Here is a 20826-nt window from a genome sequence, read left to right as displayed (position 1 = left end):
GTGAAGATGGTACTAAGAAATTGAGAATGTGATTCTAGATACTTAACATGCGCACAGCATCCTTCACGTGGCAATAAATAAAAAAAATACTATACAAGAAAATTTCATTAGTTATAGTTAGTGATATACCACACCTTGTTTCAAAATGGGAGGCTGGACCATTAACAATTTCTATATGCTTGTGTGCATCTACTTCGTCTTCAGCCAATTCTTGACCAAGAGCTAACTTCTGCCACTCACGACGTCTGTCATGTGGAGCTCGAGGCACTTTCTCAGGCTCATGTGGACGATCGATATTCTTTTGCTGAAAAAAAAAATCCAAATATAAAACCATAAATATGAAGAGAACTGCAGAATCTTAAAGGAAAATGCAGCATGGGGGATACTCAACTGACCAACTACTACATAGATTTATCCTGGCGATTCATTTTTTCTAAACCTCATTTATGGGGAATTTTCCACTACTGGCGATAGTGGAAGGCCGCTGCTAAAAACTGCCATTTATGCCAGATTCATACACATATAAAACCAAACACTTTTCTAGCATTTTTTAAAAACGGAATCTGTGAGTAAGATCAACCCTCCTAAACCGTCTACATGGGCATGTAGGTCACAAAGTTGAATAAAATGATGCCTTGCCATCAGTGATCAGAGGTCTTATTCCAGAAAAATCTGTATTTTTCTTATAAGTAAATGAGCTGTTAAGATCCATGGGATGGACAAAGATCTTCCCGAGAATCTGTCTCCAGAGTTTATTTTAAATTAATGTGCATTACCAGTGTGAACCGAGTAATAACTGAAATTTTTTCTCTTATAATCACATACAGCTCTGCAGTGAAATCAGAACTAACACAGCAAAACAGAAGTGAAGATTATCTCATTACAAACATTTGTAGCAGCACTTGTCCTCACATAGTGGTGGTAGCTATTCTGCAGAGGTGTGCGTGTTTATAACTAACACAGGACAGCAGAGTGGAATCTTGTCTCATTACAAACACCTTTGCAGTTGTCATATCACAGTCCTGTAAGCTCTGCTGTACTGCTTTCCTTCACACTGGCTGCCTGTGATATAGAAGTTGAAACACTGAGATGTGAGAGGACAATTGCAGCTGCAAATGTTTTTGCAATGAGACAAAGTTCACTTTTGATGCACTGTGTTAGCTCTGATCTCCCTGCAGAGCTGTGTGCGATTATAAGAGCCAAGTGTCAGTCATTACTTGATTCACACTGGTTACTTTTCCTTTGATTTAAAATAAGATTTGGAGGCAGATTTTCATACAGATCTGTGCCGGCCTACAGTCCCGAAGAGTTCATTTATATATATAAGAAAAATGTGGATTTTTCTGAAACAAGACATCATATTACATATATCAAAGCATCATTTTATTCATCTTTTTATGACCTGCATTACCATATAGACTGCTTAGAAGGGTTGATCCTACTGACAGCATCCCTTTAATATAAATGAGGTAATAAAGACATCATACCTTCTGCTTTCTCTTTTCTTTCCGTTTGTCTTCAGTGTCCTGTATCATCTTCTCTTTCCACAAGTCAAAAAAGTAGGATGGGTTGGTGTAGAACTTTAAACCTGATTTACCATCATCCCTATTAAAACAAAGAAATAAAAAGATATTGGGGCATGTCAAAAACCCATGGAAGAAAATTATTTGTCTTCAATTTTGACATCTGCTAATAAATCGACATTCTCTACTTTTCGCTTTCAAATATGATATTACAAGAGGGGATTATAGGGAGAGAAATGGGAAGCGCATTTACAAAATATGATATTAAGTTTTCATCAATAGAACAAAAGTCTACAATTCTATATATAGCTTCAGGAATTGCACAAAAGACGTAATGAAGAACATAAAAGAGAACAAAGGGAATTACCAACATTGCAGCTGTAAGAGAAAAAGAAAATTAAAAAAATGGTGGTGGGGGATGAGAAGGTATGAAGAAGGCGTCGGAGAAATGTGAAGATAGATCAGACGACCTGAAAGGTCCTGAAGCTAGTTGGGTGGCAGGTCCTTCAGCTACTCAAGATGAGCAGCCTCCAAGTAGGCCCTGGTGTCTTCCTCTCCTGCTCTACACTGGTCGCGTAGAGCAATGTAAAGCAGGAGAAGGGATAGCAGTTCGCTCTGCATCGATCACATAGATCAGAGTAAGGCAAGAGGATTGAGAGTCACTCTCTCTGCACCAATTACGTAGATCAGTGTAGGGCAATAGGTGGGATAGCCGTTCTGTCTGAAACAATCACGTAGATCAGTGTATGGCAGGAGAAGAGACGTTTTTCGTAATTGGAAAGGACGTGTGGTCTGAGTTCATCATCACAGGAAGCTGCCTCTGGACTATAACATGCACACACTATTTAGCAAGAGTTTTTCTTACTAAAAAGTGTGTCTTATAGTTAGAAAAATACGGTACATCCAGGAGACATTTGGGCCACCCTCTTGAGGAGGACATCAAAGGAATCCAGGAGTAAAGGAGGATTCAAAATTATAACTCTGGCAATTTCAGTCCAAACAATTCTAAAGGCACTCAGGGAAATTCAAATGCCCTTTTCATATACACAGTAAAGATGAAGAGATGGTGAAAAGAAGAGGTAGAGTTGAAGAACTACTAGGACCTGACCTTCACTTAAGCTTCTCTGCCAATCCATTGAAAAAAACATTGCATTGTTTCATGTAAAATCTTCCAAATGGTTACATGCTGTTATATCAATGAAACAGAGACACATTGTACATATTGTTTGGCTTGTTTATAGATGCCAATTATACACTAGAATAGATAGTATTGTGTATAGTATTGAAGCTTCATAGTCCACTGTTCCACTTATGTAACAAATTGGAATTTCTTGAAAAATATACTTGCAACATAATAAACCTTTATCAATTGCAAGTTGCATTTTTAACTAAGGATAGATGTCCAGCAGAGGCAATACACATGAATATTTAATAATTATCACAACATAAAGTACTATTTACAGGCAAGATTCCAACAGCCTGCAATCAAGAACAATCCTATGAATTATGAATAATTTCAAAGCCATTCACTGTACGCTCACATCCTCAAACTAAGTGATGACTTAGAGGGTAAACAAGAAAAAGGTTAAAAATTAAAGCGTTATTCTAATAACACTAATGTGACGGGGAAAGAGCCGCCAAGGAGACAATTAAAAAGTAGATTAATATATGCAGTTCTTTTTTTTTTTTTTCACCCCTTCATCTTGTTGAGTACATTCTGGAAGAGATGAAAGATGCACCGCGTCAATCTGTGAATTAAAAAGGGAACGCGAGGAGGGTTCTTGGGTAGCAGTTTAACCTCGCACTCGAACAGAATGTTCAGAGTACAGTACATTATTTTAATTGGTATGCTTAAATAATGGGCATAAATGTGTGACATCTGCTGTACCGCATGTGCGCTAAGCAGCAGCCGATCCTTATGTTCAAGACAAAATAGGCAGCTTTGTACGTGAAATGAGGGTGAATGTCGTAATACCGAGCCTGATAGATTAACACTGCATTAATGCCATCTGCAGGCTCACTCCAATCACCAGAGTGCCAAGGGTTCCTGATTTTATTGTACTAAGTGACCTTCAGATTGGAGTAAAATTAGGGTTAAACAGAGTGTAATGTTTTTCTTATACTTTCAGGAGTGGTTTCCAACAAAAATTGAAAAAAATAAAATCTTTAAAAAAAAATAAATAAAAAAATCCCACTGCTGTGATGAAAGTACTCCATGCTTGTAGTGCACTTTTGTGCTATAATACAATTCAATTACATACAGTACATTACTTGACGCTCTATCAATCTCCACATGCCGCCTATTTCCGTACTGCAGAGTAAGCACATGCATTGTAAAGCTAACTCCATGTGCAACGAACAGTTAAAACTCCGCTCAGTCAACAAATAGATTTTAATGAGCTTGAAAAATCAATGTTCCTTTTATTCCAGCATTAGCCTTTAAGCCAATCCCTTCCTTTTGCATAATACGATGGAAATGCTGCAGTTTTCTATACACTCGCCCAAGTCATTTTAAGATCGCACATTGTGTAATGACTGCCCTTCACCTCTACATTGGATCTGTAGATTAAAAGGTCAAGACCTCACTTATGGGTCACTTTATTCTGACATTCCATCATTTACGTTCAGCTACATCTTCATTTGCGGACATCCATCTGGCTACCATTGCACTACCTCCACTATCTGTCTGCCTTAGTATGCAGACATATGGAGGCAGTCATTTCCCCCTATATTTCTAGCGTTCGATTGTCTGAAAATGGTTAGGACCTTTGCATATGGCAGAACGCGCGGAGCCAGAAAGCAAGGTATGATGGATGTACAGCACGGATATATGGACTCTCAGACTGTGGGTATCAAAATATTCTCCTGTGGATGCAACGCAGCATGGCCTTATTCATACACAATCTGAAATTAGGAGGTACGATAAAGGCCTAACGCACGCCTATGGCAAACAAAATAGAACTATAAAATGGCCAAATGGTCAGACTCGTATTGGTGGAGAGTACTGAATGTCACTCTTGTTCTCAAAGTTAAATGTATCCTTAAAGGGAATCTGCCAGCAGGTTTTTGATACGGCATCTGAGAGCAGCATAACGTAGGCAAAGAGAAGCAGAATCCAACGATGTATCACTTAGATTACTGGGCGCAGCCGTTCTGACACAGTTTTTACGTTTAGAATGCAGGAGGGCTGAGAAAGCTAACCCACCCACACCAGGCTCTCTGAGTACAAAGTCCATAGACAGTGAGCTGCTTATCACAGGAGGAGGCGTTGCCGGACTAGTGTATCCCGGCAATGTTAACCCCTTTTTGCCATCGGACGGAATAGTACGACATAGCTGAACTAGAGCGGGTGTAGGGAAGAGCGACCAAGGTTATTAACCCCTTTCCGACATTGGGCGTAATATTACACCTATGTCGGACTCCCCCTGTTTGGTGTGGGCTTCAGCGCTGAGCGCACACCTTTCCAGGCACATGACAGCTGATCTATACAGCTGACATGTTCCCACAAAAGCCAAGAATGGAATCAAGATCCACCCACAACTGTTAACTAGTTAAATGCCGCTGTCAATTTGTGCGAGCGACATTTAACGCACGCTTACTGAAAGAGCGTCACTAATCCCGCTCATCGGTGACCCTATCACATGATCTCGGGTCACCGATGGGTCGGCATGACAACCAAAGGTCTCCAGGAGACCTCTATGGTTGTCATAGCCAGATTACTATGAGTGCTGCTCGATGGCAAGTGCAGTTACATATTTGGTACTGCCGTGTTCAGAATCGCCCGATCTATCAATATAAAAAAAATAATTAACCTGATCGCTAAACGGCATAAGGAGAAAAAAATTCAAAATGTCAGAATTATGTTGTTTTTGGTCGCCTTTACATCAAAATATTGGACGTACACCAAAATGGTATCAATAAAAACATCAGCTCGGTGCACAAAAAATAAGCCCTCACCCAGCCCCAGATCACGACAAATTAAGATGCTACAGGTCTCGGAAAATGAACTTGTAATGACCTGGAGAATCATAATGGCAGGTCAGTTTTAACATTTAGTGAACATGGTACAAAAAACCTCTTTGGCATAAGTGAGGTTTTGATAAAGACCCGCTGGGGTCGAAACGTTACCCGAATTGAATAGTCCGCCACCCATTTACCTCCTAAAAAAGCACCTGGTGATGTTTATTGTATATGTTAATAAAGAAACTACACAGTTTGCTGAACTTTCAACCATTTGAGTGTGGCTGATTTTTCCTATACTTGGACTATTTTGTTCATGCCTGCAGCAACCCAGTGACAGTGTGCACATCTTTTTTTCTGGATTTACATAAGCTACTGCAACGCCCTGCATTTGTGGTAAGTGGCATAGCTTATCAGAAGAACCATACCACATTTCTAATTCAAGTAGTTTTGTATTTGCTAATATTATTATTATACCTACTGAATATTGTGATTGGATCCCAATTCTGCAAGAAATCCATTGTCTATAACCCTACGTACGGAATTGAAAAGAAGCTTCTATATTAAAGGGGTTGTCCGGTACTATTTTTTTATTGATGGCCTTAGGACAGATAATTAATCTCAGACATCCGGCATTCCCACTGATCAGCTGTTCCTGGTGCCTGCGGTGGTAAGATGTGCTCAGTTGCGGAACTTCACAACACAATCCATCAACTGCAGAGCCACCTCTTAAAATAAATAGGAGTGCATCTGCAGTACCACTTTGTGGCCACTATACAGTCTTCTTGGTGCCGCAACTAATCACATCCGGCCGGTGACACTGAGAAGAGCTAATTGGTTGATGGGGGTTTCACAGGTGGCACAGCATAGACTTGAAATTGATGACCTATACAAAGGATAGGTCATCAATATAGAAGTAGTGGACATTCCCTTTAATTCCCAGTAGTCATGATAGTCCTTCATCAAATTATAATATGGCAAATGTGAACAATTCATATCTAAACTAAGATTCCATCAGATGAATCACATTTTATAAAATCTTCCTCTAGTTTACTAACCAGTTTGCTGATATTGGAGAATGACCACGGTGAGGATCTCTGGGCTTATAATGGAAAGGGTACAAAATACTAATAATAATTATAATAATAGGGGGAAAAAAACCAAGGCCAACATCACACAATAAGTTCTGGCTTAGGCACATATTACAAAATGGAAACAAAAAAGATGTCTTGGCTTTGCCAGATACATTTTATAGCACTAGCTATATAGGAACAATACTTTATAATTGAACTGCTCTTTATCCCTGGCCACCAGATCTTCACCAGAAATCATAGCATTGTCAAGTTGTCACTGATTCTGTGACGGTCTCCAAATCACGGAATGAATAGACGCTTTCTATGTACAGGCAATGAGAGCTAGCTGACCCTGAGAGGGAGATAAGAGAGCAAGAAAAGGAAGAAAGCAATCCACCCCTACAGCTCGCTTCTACTGAAAGCTGCAGCCAATCTGTGGCTCAGAATCACAGGGACTTGACATGTCCTACTAATTTACTAACGGGGTGTTCCTTCTCTATAGTATTCGTCAAATAGAATTTGGTAAGGTTTTGGGTCAAATCCCATATTTAATAAGTGCAGGCAGAACTTTTACTAACATATCCAGAAAATAGTCAGGTGTGTTCTGCATGGAAGCTGAAAAAAAAATAAAAATAATTTATCTATCTATGTTATATATACACACAGTTGAAACTAGAAGTTTACATACCCTATATAAAAAGACACATGTTCATGTTTTCTAAATGTCTGTCATGAAATCAGAATAAACCTTTCCCGTTTTAGGTCAATTAGGATTACCATAATTATAAGGGTATGTTCACACGTTCAGGATTTCCATCCTTTTTTTTTCAGGACAGTTTTTTTAAAAAACTGCAGCTCTTGGCAGAAAACGCAGGTCCTTTTTTTGGTCCTTTTTTGATGCGTTTTTTGATGCGTTTTTTTATCCTTTTTTTATGCAGTTTTCTATGCAGAGACTGTGTGTTTCCTAGGAAGCTTTTTAGGGCTAAAATGGCTGAAAATACCCTAACCCTAACCCTACCCCTAACCCTACCCCTAACCCTACCCCTAACCCTAACCCTACCCCTAACCCTACCCCTACCCCTATTCTAACCTTAGTGAAAAAATAAAAATTCTTAATTTTTTTATTGTCCCTACCAATGGGGGTGACAAAGTGGGGGGGGTGTCATTTACTATTTTTTTATTTTGATCACTGAGATAGGTTATATCTCAGTGATCAAAATGCACTTTGGAGCGAATCTGCCGGCCGGCAGATTCGGCGGGCGCACTGCGCATGCGCCCGCCATTTTGCAAGATGGCGGCGCCCAGGGAGAAGACGGCCGGACGGACACCGGGTAAGTATAAGGGGGGGAGATTAGGGCACGGGGGGGGGCATCGGAGCACTGGGGGGGGGCATCGGAGCACGGGGGGGCATCGGAGCACGGGGGGCGGGATCGGAGCACGGGGGGGCAGTCACACTCCGCCCACGCACTTCCGCCCGCTCCCCCGCACTTCCTGCTGCAGCGGTTCTGCACATCAAATCGCAGTAAAACCCGCAGATATATTTTTGATCTGCGGGTTTTACTGCGATTTTGACCTCACAATGGAGGTCTATGGGTGCAGAACCGCTGCGGTTCAGGAAAAAGAAGTGACATGCTCCTTCTTTTTTGCCGCAGCTATTCTGCGCGGCTTTTTAAACGAAATTACGGATCATGTGCACAGCAGTGACTGTTTTCCATAGGGTTACATTGTTATGTACCCTGCATGGAAAACAGCTGCGGAACCGCAGCGGCAAAACCGCTGCGGTTCCGCAGTAAAAAACGCACTGTGTGAACATGGCCTTAATGTGTGACAAATGCCAGAATACAGAGAGAGAATGTTCAGGCATTTTTATTACTTACTGCAAAGTCAAAAGTTTACATACTCTAAGGCCATGTTCACACAGTGCGTTTTTTACTGCGGAACCGCAGCGGTTTTGCCGCTGCGGTTCCGCAGCTGTTTTCCATGCAGGGTACATTACAATGTAACCCTATGGAAAACAGTCACTGCTGTGCACATGATCCGTAATTTCGTTTAAAAAGCCGCGCAGAATAGCTGCGGCAAAAAAGAAGGAGCATGTCACTTCTTTTTCCTGAACCGCAGCGGTTCTGCACCCATAGACCTCCATTGTGAGGTCAAAATCGCAGTAAAACCCGCAGATCAAAAATATATCTGCGGGTTTTACTGCGATTTGATGTGCAGAACCGCTGCAGCAGGAAGTGCGGGGGAGCGGGCGGAAGTGCGTGGGCGGAGTGTGGCTGCCCCCCCGTGCTCCGATCCCGCCCCCCCGTGCTCCGATGCCCCCCCCCGTGCTCCGATGCCCCCCCCCCCCAGTGCCATCTTGCAAAATGGCGGGCGCATGCGCAGTGCGCCCGCCGAATCTGCCGGCCGGCAGATTCGCTCCAAAGTGCATTTTGATCACTGAGATATAACCTATCTCAGTGATCAAAATAAAAAAATGGTAAATGACACCCCCCCCCCCCCCCCACTTTGTCACCCCCATTGGTAGGGACAATAAAAAAATTAAAAATTTTTTTTTTTTCACTAAGGTTAGAATAGGGGTAGGGGTAGGGTTAGGGGTAGGGTTAGGGGTAGGGTTAGGGGTAGGGTTAGGGGTAGGCTTAGGGTTAGGGTTAGGGTATTTTCAGCCATTTTAGCCCTAAAAAGCTTCCTAGGAAACACACAGTCTCTGCATAGAAAACTGCATAAAAAAAGGATAAAAAAACGCATCAAAAAACGCATCAAAAAAGGACAAAAAAAGGACCTGCGTTTTCTGCCAAGAGCTGCAGTTTTTTAAAAAAACTGTCCTGAAAAAAAAAGGAAGGAAATCCTGAACGTGTGAACATACCCTTAGATTACTATGCCTTTAAACAATCCCGAACTGCCCATATGATGACGTCATGTATTTGGAAGCTTGTGATATGTTTTTTTGGCAACATCTGAGTTAATTAGGCTGCTTTCACACATCAGGTTTTTTGTTTCAGGCACAATCCGGCGTCCGTTTTTTCCCCATAGAGTTGTATTAGCGCCGGATTGTGCCTGAAGGACATGCGTTTCATCCGTTTTGTGCCGGATCCGTCCCTTCAGAGTGTGTCTCTCTCTCCGTTTTTTTGCAAATTTGCCGGATTTAGCCTGAAACCAAAAACCTGATGTGTGAAAGCAGCCTTAGAGACGCACCTGTGGATGTATTTTAATGCACACCTGAAACACATTGCTTCTTTGTGTAGCATCATGGGAAAAAGTCTCAAGTAATCAGCCAAGATATTAGGAAGAGAATTGTGGACTTTCACAAGTTTGTCTCATCCTTGGGTACAATTTCAAGATACCTGAAGGTGCCTCGTTAATCTGTGCAAACAATTATACGCAAGTACAAACAAGATGGGAATGTCCAGCCATCATACCTCTCAGGAGGGAGATGAGTTCTGTGTCCCAGAGATGAACGTGCTTTGGTCTAACATGTGCATTTCATCCCAAGGACAAAAGCAAAAGACCTTGTGAAGATGATGGCGGAAGCTGGTAAGATTGTGTCAATATCCACAGTGAAATTAGTACAGACGCGGATTCTTTACTGTAAGAGCAGTGAGACTATGGAACTCTCTGCCGTATGATGTTGTAATGAGTGATTCATTACTTAAATTTAAGAGGGGACTGGATACCTTTCTGGAAAAGTATAATGTTACAGGGTATATACACTAGATTCCTTGATAGGGTGTTGATCCAGGGAACTAGTCTGATTGCCGTATGTGGAGTCGGGAAGGAATTTTTTTCCCCAAGGTGGAGCTTACTCTTTGCCACATGGGTTGTTTTTGCCTTCCTCTGGATCAACATGTTAGGGCAAGTTAGGTTAGGCTATGGGTTGAACTAGATGGACTTAAAGTCTTCCTTCAACCTTAATAACTATGTAACTATGTATCAACATGGGCTTAAACGCCATTCTTCCAGGAAGTAACTATTACTCCAAAAGAAACATAAAAAAGCCAGATTAATGTTTGCAAATGCACACAGGAACAAAGATCTTAATTTTTTGGGGACATGTCCTGTGGTCTGATGAGACTAAAATTTAACGTTTTGGGCATAATGACTATCAATACGTTTGGCGGAAAAAGGGAGAAGCTTGGAAGCAATATTTGCGGAAGTGTGAAGTGAAACACACTAATACAGTACCCTCAGGGATGTCAATAGAGTGTAGCTTGGAGAGTCTCGCAATATAGTAAAACTCAACTTTTAATCACTATAATAAAACGGACAAACAAAAAAACACATGTGCATAAAGTGCTTGTGCAAACCAGTGCTCAAGTATAAAAAATTGGTTTGATCTCACCAATAAGAATGGATAAACATCCACAGCAGGTTTCTCCTTTTACCTTCTCTGGATAGGAAGAGGGGGAGGGGGTGTAGGGCTTTTCTAAATTCTCCGTCGTGCCCCTTGTACTGCTTCTGTCCTAACAAGGACAGGCCCCAAATGAACCCCGCTAGGGACAATCCACCATCCACAAAATATGAAGCATAGGCCTCCCTACTCATTTCCTCCCCAGACTTGGGGATTCATCAGGGGAGTTAAATAATATTAGAGCCTGTAGGACATGGAATATACATAAGACTAGTATAAGACTAGATGTCCGTCATCACAGTGGACCCCGCAGTGGCCGGGTTCCTATCAATGGATGTGACTATTTGTGTTATTACCTATGGGTAATCGTTAGCAGCTTGTTGGCAAAACCCCTTCTTTATACCTTTCACAAGCGTGGCCCGCCCATGGTGTCCGACGTCAAACAGCCCCCCTCATGAGTCCTTACAACCAATTAGAGGATTTTCAATCATGTGCACGGTTGCTCACAGCTGTTCATTACCTGGTTGCCGATGTAGTTCCGGTGAGGATCACAAGGATACCTCCCACAGGTTGGAACACAAACAGATGTGATTGCGCTGCTTTCCACAGAGTGGAACGCATAATAGCCGGAAGTGCCATCTTGTTTTGGTAAGTTCCAGTTTCCCATAGGTTGGAATGCAAACAGAATGTAATTGTGCTGCATTCCAAAACGTGGAACACGTAGTAACCGGAAGTGACCACGCTGCCTTGTTTTTGTCTATACCGGCTTCAAGTGGGATGAACACGTCGGTGTATGGTTAGAGGGAGAAGAAAGGTGAAATATAGGCGGCGAGAGTCGAAATGTTTGTAATGGGGAGGAGTCCCCCCAGTTCTCCACTTGTATTGGCACATGTCCTATATATCCCCACCCCCTTTATATGAGCAGTAACCATACACCGAGGTGTACATCCCACTCTAAACCGGAATAGACAAAAACAAGACGGGTGGAACAGACAAACATGGGGGTGGCAGCATCATGTTGTGGGGTTGTTTTGCTGCAGGAAGGACTGGTGCACTTCACAAAATAGATGGCATCATGAGAAAAGAAGATTATGTGGCAATACTGAAGAAACATCTCAAGACATCAGCCAGGAAGTTAAAGCTTGGGCGGAAATGGGTCTTCCAAATGGACAATGACCTGAAGCATACTGCCAAAATGGTAACAAAGTGGCTTAAGGATAACAAAATCAATGCTCTGAAGTGGCCATCACAAAGCCCTGATCTCAATCCTATTGAAAATTTATGGGCAAAGCTAAAAAGGCAGGTGCGAGCAAGGCGACCTACAAACCTGGACCAGTTACACCAGTTTTGTCAGGAGGAATGGGCCCAAATTCTGACCAACTATTGTGAGAAGCTGTGGAAGGATATCACAAATCTTTGACCCAAGTCATCAGTTTAAAAGCAATGGTACCAAATACTAATGAAATGTATGCAAACTTTTGACTTAAAACATTCGCTCTCTCATTATTCTGGCATTTGGCAAATATTAATAATTATGGTAAACATAATTGACCTAAAACTGGAAAGATGTATTCTTATTTGATGTCGGATACTGAGAAAAACATGAATCAGTCTTTTTATACTGTATAATGTAGACTTCTGGTTTCAACTGTATGGTGACAAATTGCATTACTACATCTCCCCAAATGTAAGGCTTTTTTTGCATGCACTACATGCCGCAGACAAAACCATACGTACCTGTACGGTGTCAGTATATTGAGAGGTGGAGGATGTTCACACAATTCATAGGTTTCGTGAAGAGGAATTGGCAAAGTCTTACGGTCAAACAATTGTTGATCCTGAATAGTGGAGCTTCTGAAGGCTTTCCTCATTGTGATGTCCTGTAATGACACTGAAGCGAAAAAAAAATACATTTTAGATCAGAAAGTTCTAGATAAAACATTGCTTGACACGTCTAAGATTTTTTAAGACAAATTCCATAACAAATAAAACATACGGTAGCTTGAAAGGGCTTATATTTTTTTCTAGCAGATAAATTCCATAATAAATAAAACCCCAATGCTAAGATGAAAATGAAATATCAATTTTACAGGTTTCACAACTATTAAAAAAAAGTACTACAATTAAAAAGAACTAAGGTATGAACCTCAGAAAGAATGGAATAACCAATTATACACAAGGTTGAGATAAATAACAATATCATACCTCTCTGCGGGCTTAGAAACCAGCTCTATAGATCCTTCCAGAAACAGAATTGATACATGTTCTGGATTTATTAGACGTTTTTTCTGCAGCTTTTGCTGTTTGCATGGCAATATCTTTCTTTACTAGCAATAGTTTTGCTGGGTTAAAAGGATTTCTTATCGGTAAAGCAGAAAAGACTTGGCAACCCAAGCTCCCCACCAGTGCTATTTAATACTGCTGATAATACGGAAACGGACTCTGTTACGTGCAACCAGGGGAGGTTACTCCTCTTACCAGTTTAAGAAAAAAAACACACGGAAGCTTAGACAGATCAGTGACACTTACTAGGAGAGACACCCATACCTTCTATCTGCACCCCAAGCAAATCTGATGTTAATACACAATTTAAAGAGGGTCTGTCACCAAGTCAAAAGTGCCAAGCTTTTGCTCTAATTTTTTTTCTCCTGCTCCCCTGAGTATTCTGCCCTTTCTTTTTTTAAACTTGTCATGCATTTCCAGAGATATGGGCCTTTTTATTTATTGCTACCATCATGTTAACTGTATGGCCTTTACAAAGGGGGCGTGGCTCACAGAATTATCTGGGGGCGTGTCTTTAGGCACCTCTGCATAATTATGATGTGAGGAACGCCCTGTTAGTAAAGAGCATACAAATAGGTCTACTAGGAGCACTAAATAAAAAAAGCCCATATCTCTGGAATGATATGCCCAATTTTCAAAAAGAAAAAAATACAATATTCAGGAGAGCAACGAGAATAAAATAATGGCAAATACTGGCCAATTCAGTCCTTTTAACAGTTCCTCTTTAAGCTACCAGTCACAGTATGTGAGAGATGAGGTTAATGGTAATACTGGTGATACTGTTAACAAGGTGCAATGGATGGAAAAGTGCTGCAGATGTTTTTTGCAACCTATCATCTTACAGCTTTGAATTTTCAGAGGACCTTTTTAAAGGGAACCTGTCGACTTGGAAATGCTATTCAATCTTAGGACAGCATGTAAAACAGTAGGAGGTTTGTAGGAAAATATTTAGCATAATCCATATTTTATTCAGAAATTCCCTGCCCCTCTGGGCTTTGCAGTAAAGGGTGCACACCTAATCAGTGACTGATAGCTATCTCTGTAGACTCGCTTTTCCATGGAAGGCTGTTAATCAATGATTAGGACTGCCCCATTGACTTATATTTTATTCATTAAAATCCCTCCTGATTTATAAGCTATCCTATTTTTTCCCTTAATCCTATATAAATCCATTCCCCTGCTCTTTAGCATACTGCCCATAGAATACAAATTCCCTTTAAAATAAATGCTACAACCTCTTAGTGGCCATTTGTGACTCAGTTTTGATTAAAAGGAGACCCACAACAACTATGGAAATCATAAATTTTGGTCTGAATGTCCAACTTTATTAGTACTGTTTCTTGTCTAATGAAAAATATATATATAGGAAATGAAAATTAGGACCAACCTAGGACAGCATTTGTCCGTACAAAAAAAGATAGGTTAATGTGTTTAAGTAATAAATGGATCAGTCCTGTAAAAACAAAGGAAACATTCACACTAAATATATTTCTTCTGTTATATTTTTGGAATAAACCGAATTATTCAGCTTCCAGAATCCCCATTAGAGGAATCGTTCAACTGGTTTGTATGAGTGAAATTGAGACCTACTGACTGCTGAGGAAACCAGCCGTCTTATGAATATTCAACACCTTCTGACCTAAATAAAAATGCATAGTGGAGCAAGTGTTAGGACTTTTCGTCATAAGCCCCTGAAATGTAATTACTTTCCAAAAATGTAAAGTGCCCAGTACTAGACATCAGTATGTGCAAGAACCCCACTTCCCCTCAAAAAAGTGTAATGACTGAAAATAATCACAGAATAGCTGCACATACCTTTTAATAAGCAAAACGATATATCAAGCTGTTAACGTGCCATGGTATTATGTCAGGGGACTGCTAAATGTGACTTCAAACATTTATTCTATTTCAATTTTTGTGGTCCAATAATTGTCGTCAGTAGTTCACCATATTAGACAGCGAAGAGAGTGGAGGTGGAATAACCCTTTAATACAGGGGTGGGGCGCCTTTTTTCAGCCAAGAGCCTTTTGGATATTTATACTATCCTTCGGGGGCCGTACAAATCGTACACTAACCCCTCCCACGAGGTACGTCCTGAAGCTGGCACTAGTGTCAGGTTTATAAACTTTCATTGCACGCTCCTCAGCGTTCAGTAGTGAACACTGCGTGCACGTTCTCGCTGAGCAAGAAGAAATTAAAGGGCTGGTGGCCATCAAACAATTGCCGGCCCATGCACTGTGGTAATATGCCCGTGGACAGGAGAAAATGTTATCAAGGGTTGTAAATGGCACGGGAGCCTGAGGATCCCTATTCCGGCTTTAATGTATCAAAGTAAGAATGGAGAAAACACAAACATATAGCTGAGCAGAACCCACAATAGGTGATAATGCATTTTCCCAATAAGGCTATTTAAGGAACCCCAAAGTGGAGCGTGACACTAAGGACGGGGTCACACTTGCGAGTTCAATGCGAGAAACTCGCGCAATACCCGGCAGTGCCGCCAGCACTCGGGACCGGAGTTTGCGGCTCCATAGAAATACATGCAGCTGAATGCTCCGGTCCTGAGTGCTGGGTATTGCGCCAGTTTCTCGCATTGCACACGCAAGTGTGACCCCGGCTGTTATGGCTGGCAATCAGGCAACACAGCGTGCAGTAATCAGCGCACATACAGAGATCTGGCAATAACCAAAAACAATAGGACGAGCTCTGAGACGTGGAATCTCTGTAGACTGCAGTACCTGATCTATCCTCACACAACTATAAGCAGCAGTGGATTGCGCCTATAACTACCTATGCAACTCGGCACTGCCTGAGGAGCTGACTAGCCTGAAGATAGAAATACAAGCCTGACTTACCTCAGAGAAATACCCCAAAGGAATAGGCAGCCCCCCACATATAATGACTGTTAGCAAGATGAAAAGACAAACGTAGGAATGAAATAGATTCAGCAAAGTGAGGCCCGATATTCTAGACAGAGCGAGGATAGCAAAGAGAACTATGCAGTCTACAAAAAACCCTAAAACGAAAACCACGCAAAGGGGCAAAAAGACCCACCGTGCCGAACTAACAGCACGGCGGTGCACTCCTTTGCTTCTCAGAGCTTCCAGCAAAAGTTAATAGCAAGCTGGACAGAAAAAAACAGAAAACAAACTAGAAGCACTTATCTAGCAGAGCAGCAGGCCCAAGGAAAGATGCAGTAGCTCAGATCCAACACTGGAACATTGTCAAGGAGCAAGGAAGACAGACTCAGGTGGAGCTAAATAGCAAGGCAGCCAACGAGCTCACCAAAACACCTGAGGGAGGAAGCCCAGAGACTGCAATACCACTTGTGACCACAGAAGTGAACTCAGCCACAGAATTCACAACAGTACCCCCCCCTTGAGGAGGGGTCACCGAACCCTCACCAGAACCCCCAGGCCGACCAGGATGAGCCACATGAAAGGCACGAACAAGATCTGGGGCATGGACATCAGAGGCAAAAACCCAGGAATTATCTTCCTGAGCATAACCCTTCCATTTGACCAGATACTGGAGTTTCCGTCTAGAGACACGAGAATCCAAAATCTTCTCCACAATATACTCCAATTCCCCCTCTACCAAAACAGGGGCAGGAGGCTCCACAGATGGAACCATAGGTGCCACGTATCTCCTCAACAACGACCTATGGAATACATTATGTATGGAAAAGGAGTCTGGGAGGGTCAGACGAAAAGACACCGGATTGAGAATCTCAGAAATCCTATACGGACCAATAAAACGAGGTTTAAATTTAGGAGAGGAAACCTTCATAGGAATATGACGAGAAGATAACCAAACCAGATCCCCAACACGAAGTCGGGGTCCCACACGGCGTCTGCGATTAGCGAAAAGCTGAGCCTTCTCCTGGGACAAGGTCAAATTGTCCACTACCTGAGTCCAGATCTGCTGCAACCTGTCCACCACAGAATCCACACCAGGACAGTCCGAAGACTCAACCTGTCCTGAAGAGAAACGAGGATGGAACCCAGAATTGCAGAAAAATGGAGAGACCAAGGTAGCCGAGCTGGCCCGATTATTAAGGGCGAACTCAGCCAACGGCAAAAATGACACCCAATCATCCTGGTCAGCGGAAACAAAACATCTCAGATATGTTTCCAAGGTCTGATTGGTTCGTTCGGTCTGGCCATTAGTCTGAGGATGGAAGGCCGAGGAGAAAGATAGGTCAATGCCCATCCTACCACAAAAGGCTCGCCAGAACCTCGAGACAAACTGGGAACCTCTGTCAGAAACAATATTCTCAGGAATGCCATGTAAACGAACCACATGCTGGAAGAACAAAGGCACCAAATCAGAGGAGGAAGGCAATTTAACCAAGGGCACCAGATGGACCATTTTAGAAAAGCGATCACAGACCACCCAAATGACCGACATTTTTTGAGAAACGGGAAGGTCAGAAATGAAATCCATCGAAATATGTGTCCAAGGCCTCTTCGGGACCGGCAAGGGCAAAAGCAACCCACTGGCACGTGAACAGCAGGGCTTAGCCCTAGCACAAATTCCACAGGACTGCACAAAAGCACGCACATCCCGTGACAGAGACGGCCACCAGAAGGATCTAGCAACCAACTCCCTGGTACCAAAGATTCCTGGATGACCGGCCAGCACCGAACAATGAAGTTCAGAGATAACTTTACTAGTCCACCTATCAGGGACGAACAGTTTCTCGGCCGGACAACGATCAGGTTTATTAGCCTGAAATTTCTGCAACACTCTCCGCAAATCAGGGGAGATGGCAGACACAATGACTCCTTCCTTGAGGATACTCGCCGGCTCAGATAACCCCGGAGAGTCGGGCACAAAACTCCTAGACAGAGCATCCGCCTTCACATTTTTAGAGCCCGGAAGGTATGAAATCACAAAATCAAAACGAGCAAAAAATAACGACCAACGGGCCTGTCTAGGATTCAAGCGCTTGGCAGACTCAAGATAAGTAAGGTTCTTATGATCAGTCAAAACCACCACGCGATGCTTAGCACCCTCAAGCCAATGACGCCACTCCTCGAATGCCCACTTCATGGCCAGCAACTCTCGGTTGCCCACATCATAATTACGCTCAGCAGCAGAAAATTTCCTGGAAAAGAAAGCACATGGTTTGAACACTGAGCAACCAGAACCTCTCTGTGACAAAACCGCCCCTGCACCAATCTCAGAAGCATCAACCTCGACCTGGAACGGAAGAGAAACATCAGGTTGACACAACACAGGGGCACAGCAAAAACGACGCTTCAACTCCTGAAAAGCTTCCACGGCAGCAGAAGACCAATTAACCAAATCAGCACCCTTCTTGGTCAAATCGGTCAATGGTCTGGCAATGCTAGAAAAATTACAGATGAAGCGACGATAAAAATTAGCAAAGCCCAGGAATTTCTGCAGACTTTTTAGAGATGTCGGCTGAGTCCAATCCTGGATGGCCTGAACCTTAACCGGATCCATCTCGATAGTAGAAGGGGAAAAGATGAACCCCAAAAATGAAACTTTCTGCACAACGAAGAGACACTTTGATCCCTTCACGAACAAGGAATTAGCACGCAGTACCTGGAAAACCATTCTGACTTGCTTCACATGAGACTCCCAATCATCTGAGAAGATCAAAATGTCATCCAAGTAAACAATCAAGAATTTATCCAGATACTCACGGAAAATGTCATGCATAAAAGACTGAAAAACAGATGGAGCATTGGCAAGTCCGAACGGCATCACCAGATACTCAAAATGACCCTCGGGCGTATTAAATGCCGTTTTCCATTCATCTCCCTGCCTGATTCTCACCAGATTATACGCACCACGAAGATCAATCTTAGTAAACCAACTAGCCCCCTTAATCCGAGCAAACAAGTCAGAAATCAATGGCAAGGGATACTGAAACTTAACAGTGATCTTATTAAGAAGGCGGTAATCAATACACGGTCTTAGCGAACCATCCTTCTTGGCTACAAAAAAGAACCCTGCTCCCAATGGTGACGACGATGGGCGAATATGTTCCTTCTCCAGGGACTCCTTCACATAACTGCGCATAGCGGTGTGTTCAGGTACGGACAAATTAAATAAACGACCCTTAGGGAATTTACTACCAGGAATCAAATCGATAGCACAATCACAATTCCTATGCGGAGGTAGGGCATCAGACTTGGACTCTTCAAATACATCCTGAAAGTCCGACAAGAACTCTGGGATGTCAGAAGGAATGGATGACGAAATAGACAAAAATGGAACATCACCATGTACTCCCTGACAACCCCAGCTGGTTACCGACATAGAGTTCCAATCCAATACTGGATTATGGGTTTGTAGCCATGGCAACCCCAACACGACCACATCATGCAAATTATGCAGTACCAGAAAGCGAATAACTTCCTGATGTGCAGGAGCCATGCACATGGTCAGCTGGGCCCAGTACTGAGGCTTATTCTTGGCCAAAGGTGTAGCATCAATTCCTCTCAACGGAATAGGACACCGCAAAGGCTCCAAGAAAAATCCACAACGTTTAGCATAATCCAAATCCATCAGATTCAGGGCAGCGCCTGAATCCACAAACGCCATGACAGAATACGATGACAAAGAGCACATTAAGGTAATGGACAAAAGGAATTTGGACTGTACAGTACCAATAACGGCAGAGCTATCGAACCGCCTAGTGCGTTTAGGACAATTAGAAATAGCATGAGTAGAATCACCACAATAGAAACACAGTCTGTTCAGACGTCTGTGTTCTTGCCGTTCTACTTTAGTCATAGTCCTGTCGCACTGCATAGGCTTAGGTTTACTCTCAGACAATACCGCCAAATGGTGCACAGATTTACGCTCGCGCAAGCGACGACCGATCTGAATGGCCAAGGACATAGACTCATTCAAACCAGCAGGCATAGGAAATCCCACCATGACATCCTTAAGAGCTTCAGAGAGACCCTTTCTGAACAAAGCCGCTAGTGCAGATTCATTCCACAGAGTGAGTACTGACCACTTCCTAAATTTCTGACAATATACTTCTACATCATCCTGACCCTGGCATAAAGCCAGCAGATTTTTCTCAGCCTGATCCACTGAATTAGGCTCATCGTAAAGCAATCCCAGCGCCTGGAAAAATGCATCAACATTACTCAAGGTAGAATCTCCTGGTGCAAGAGAAAACGCCCAGTCCTGTGGGTCGCCGCGCAAAAAAGAAATAATAATCAAAACCTGTTGAATAGGATTACCAGAAGAATGAGGTTTCAAGGCCAAAAATAGCTTACAATTATTTATGAAGCTCAGGAACTTAGTTCTGTCACCAAAAAACAAATCAGGAATCGGAATTCTTGGTTCTAGCATCGATTTCTGATCAATAGTATCTTGAATCTTTTGTACATTTACAACGAGATTATCCATTGAGGAGCACAGAGCCTGAATATCCATGTCCACAGCTGTGTCCTGAAGCACTCTAATGTCTAGGGGAAAAAAAAGACTGAAGACAGAGCTAAGAAAAAAAAATGATGTCAGGATTTCTTTTTTCCCTCTATTGGGAATCATTGGTGAGGCTCCTTGTACTGTTATGGCTGGCAATCAGGCAACACAGCGTGCAGTAATCAGCGCACATACAGAGATCTGGCAATAACCAAAAACAATAGGA

General features: G+C 42.4%; 1 protein-coding gene across 3 annotated transcripts in view; it reads right to left on the bottom strand.

The window, feature by feature from the left end:
• WASF1 (WASP family member 1) overlaps positions 1 to 20826 on the bottom strand; it is a 221000-nt gene that overhangs the window by 15286 nt on the left and 184888 nt on the right. For all 3 annotated transcript variants that reach the window (XM_069726223.1, XM_069726224.1, XM_069726225.1), the window contains exons 4-6: positions 12639 to 12792; positions 1488 to 1605; positions 135 to 304 (exon numbers count right to left, since the gene is read on the bottom strand). In XM_069726223.1, coding sequence (XP_069582324.1) covers positions 135 to 304; positions 1488 to 1605; positions 12639 to 12792 — 442 coding nt within the window. The remainder of the gene's footprint in view (positions 1 to 134; positions 305 to 1487; positions 1606 to 12638; positions 12793 to 20826) is intronic.

The sequence above is a fragment of the Ranitomeya imitator genome, chromosome 5 (assembly GCF_032444005.1).
Source record: "Ranitomeya imitator isolate aRanImi1 chromosome 5, aRanImi1.pri, whole genome shotgun sequence".
In the NCBI taxonomy this organism is placed as follows: domain Eukaryota; kingdom Metazoa; phylum Chordata; class Amphibia; order Anura; family Dendrobatidae; genus Ranitomeya; species Ranitomeya imitator.
This window is presented reverse-complemented; position numbering and strand designations above follow the sequence as displayed.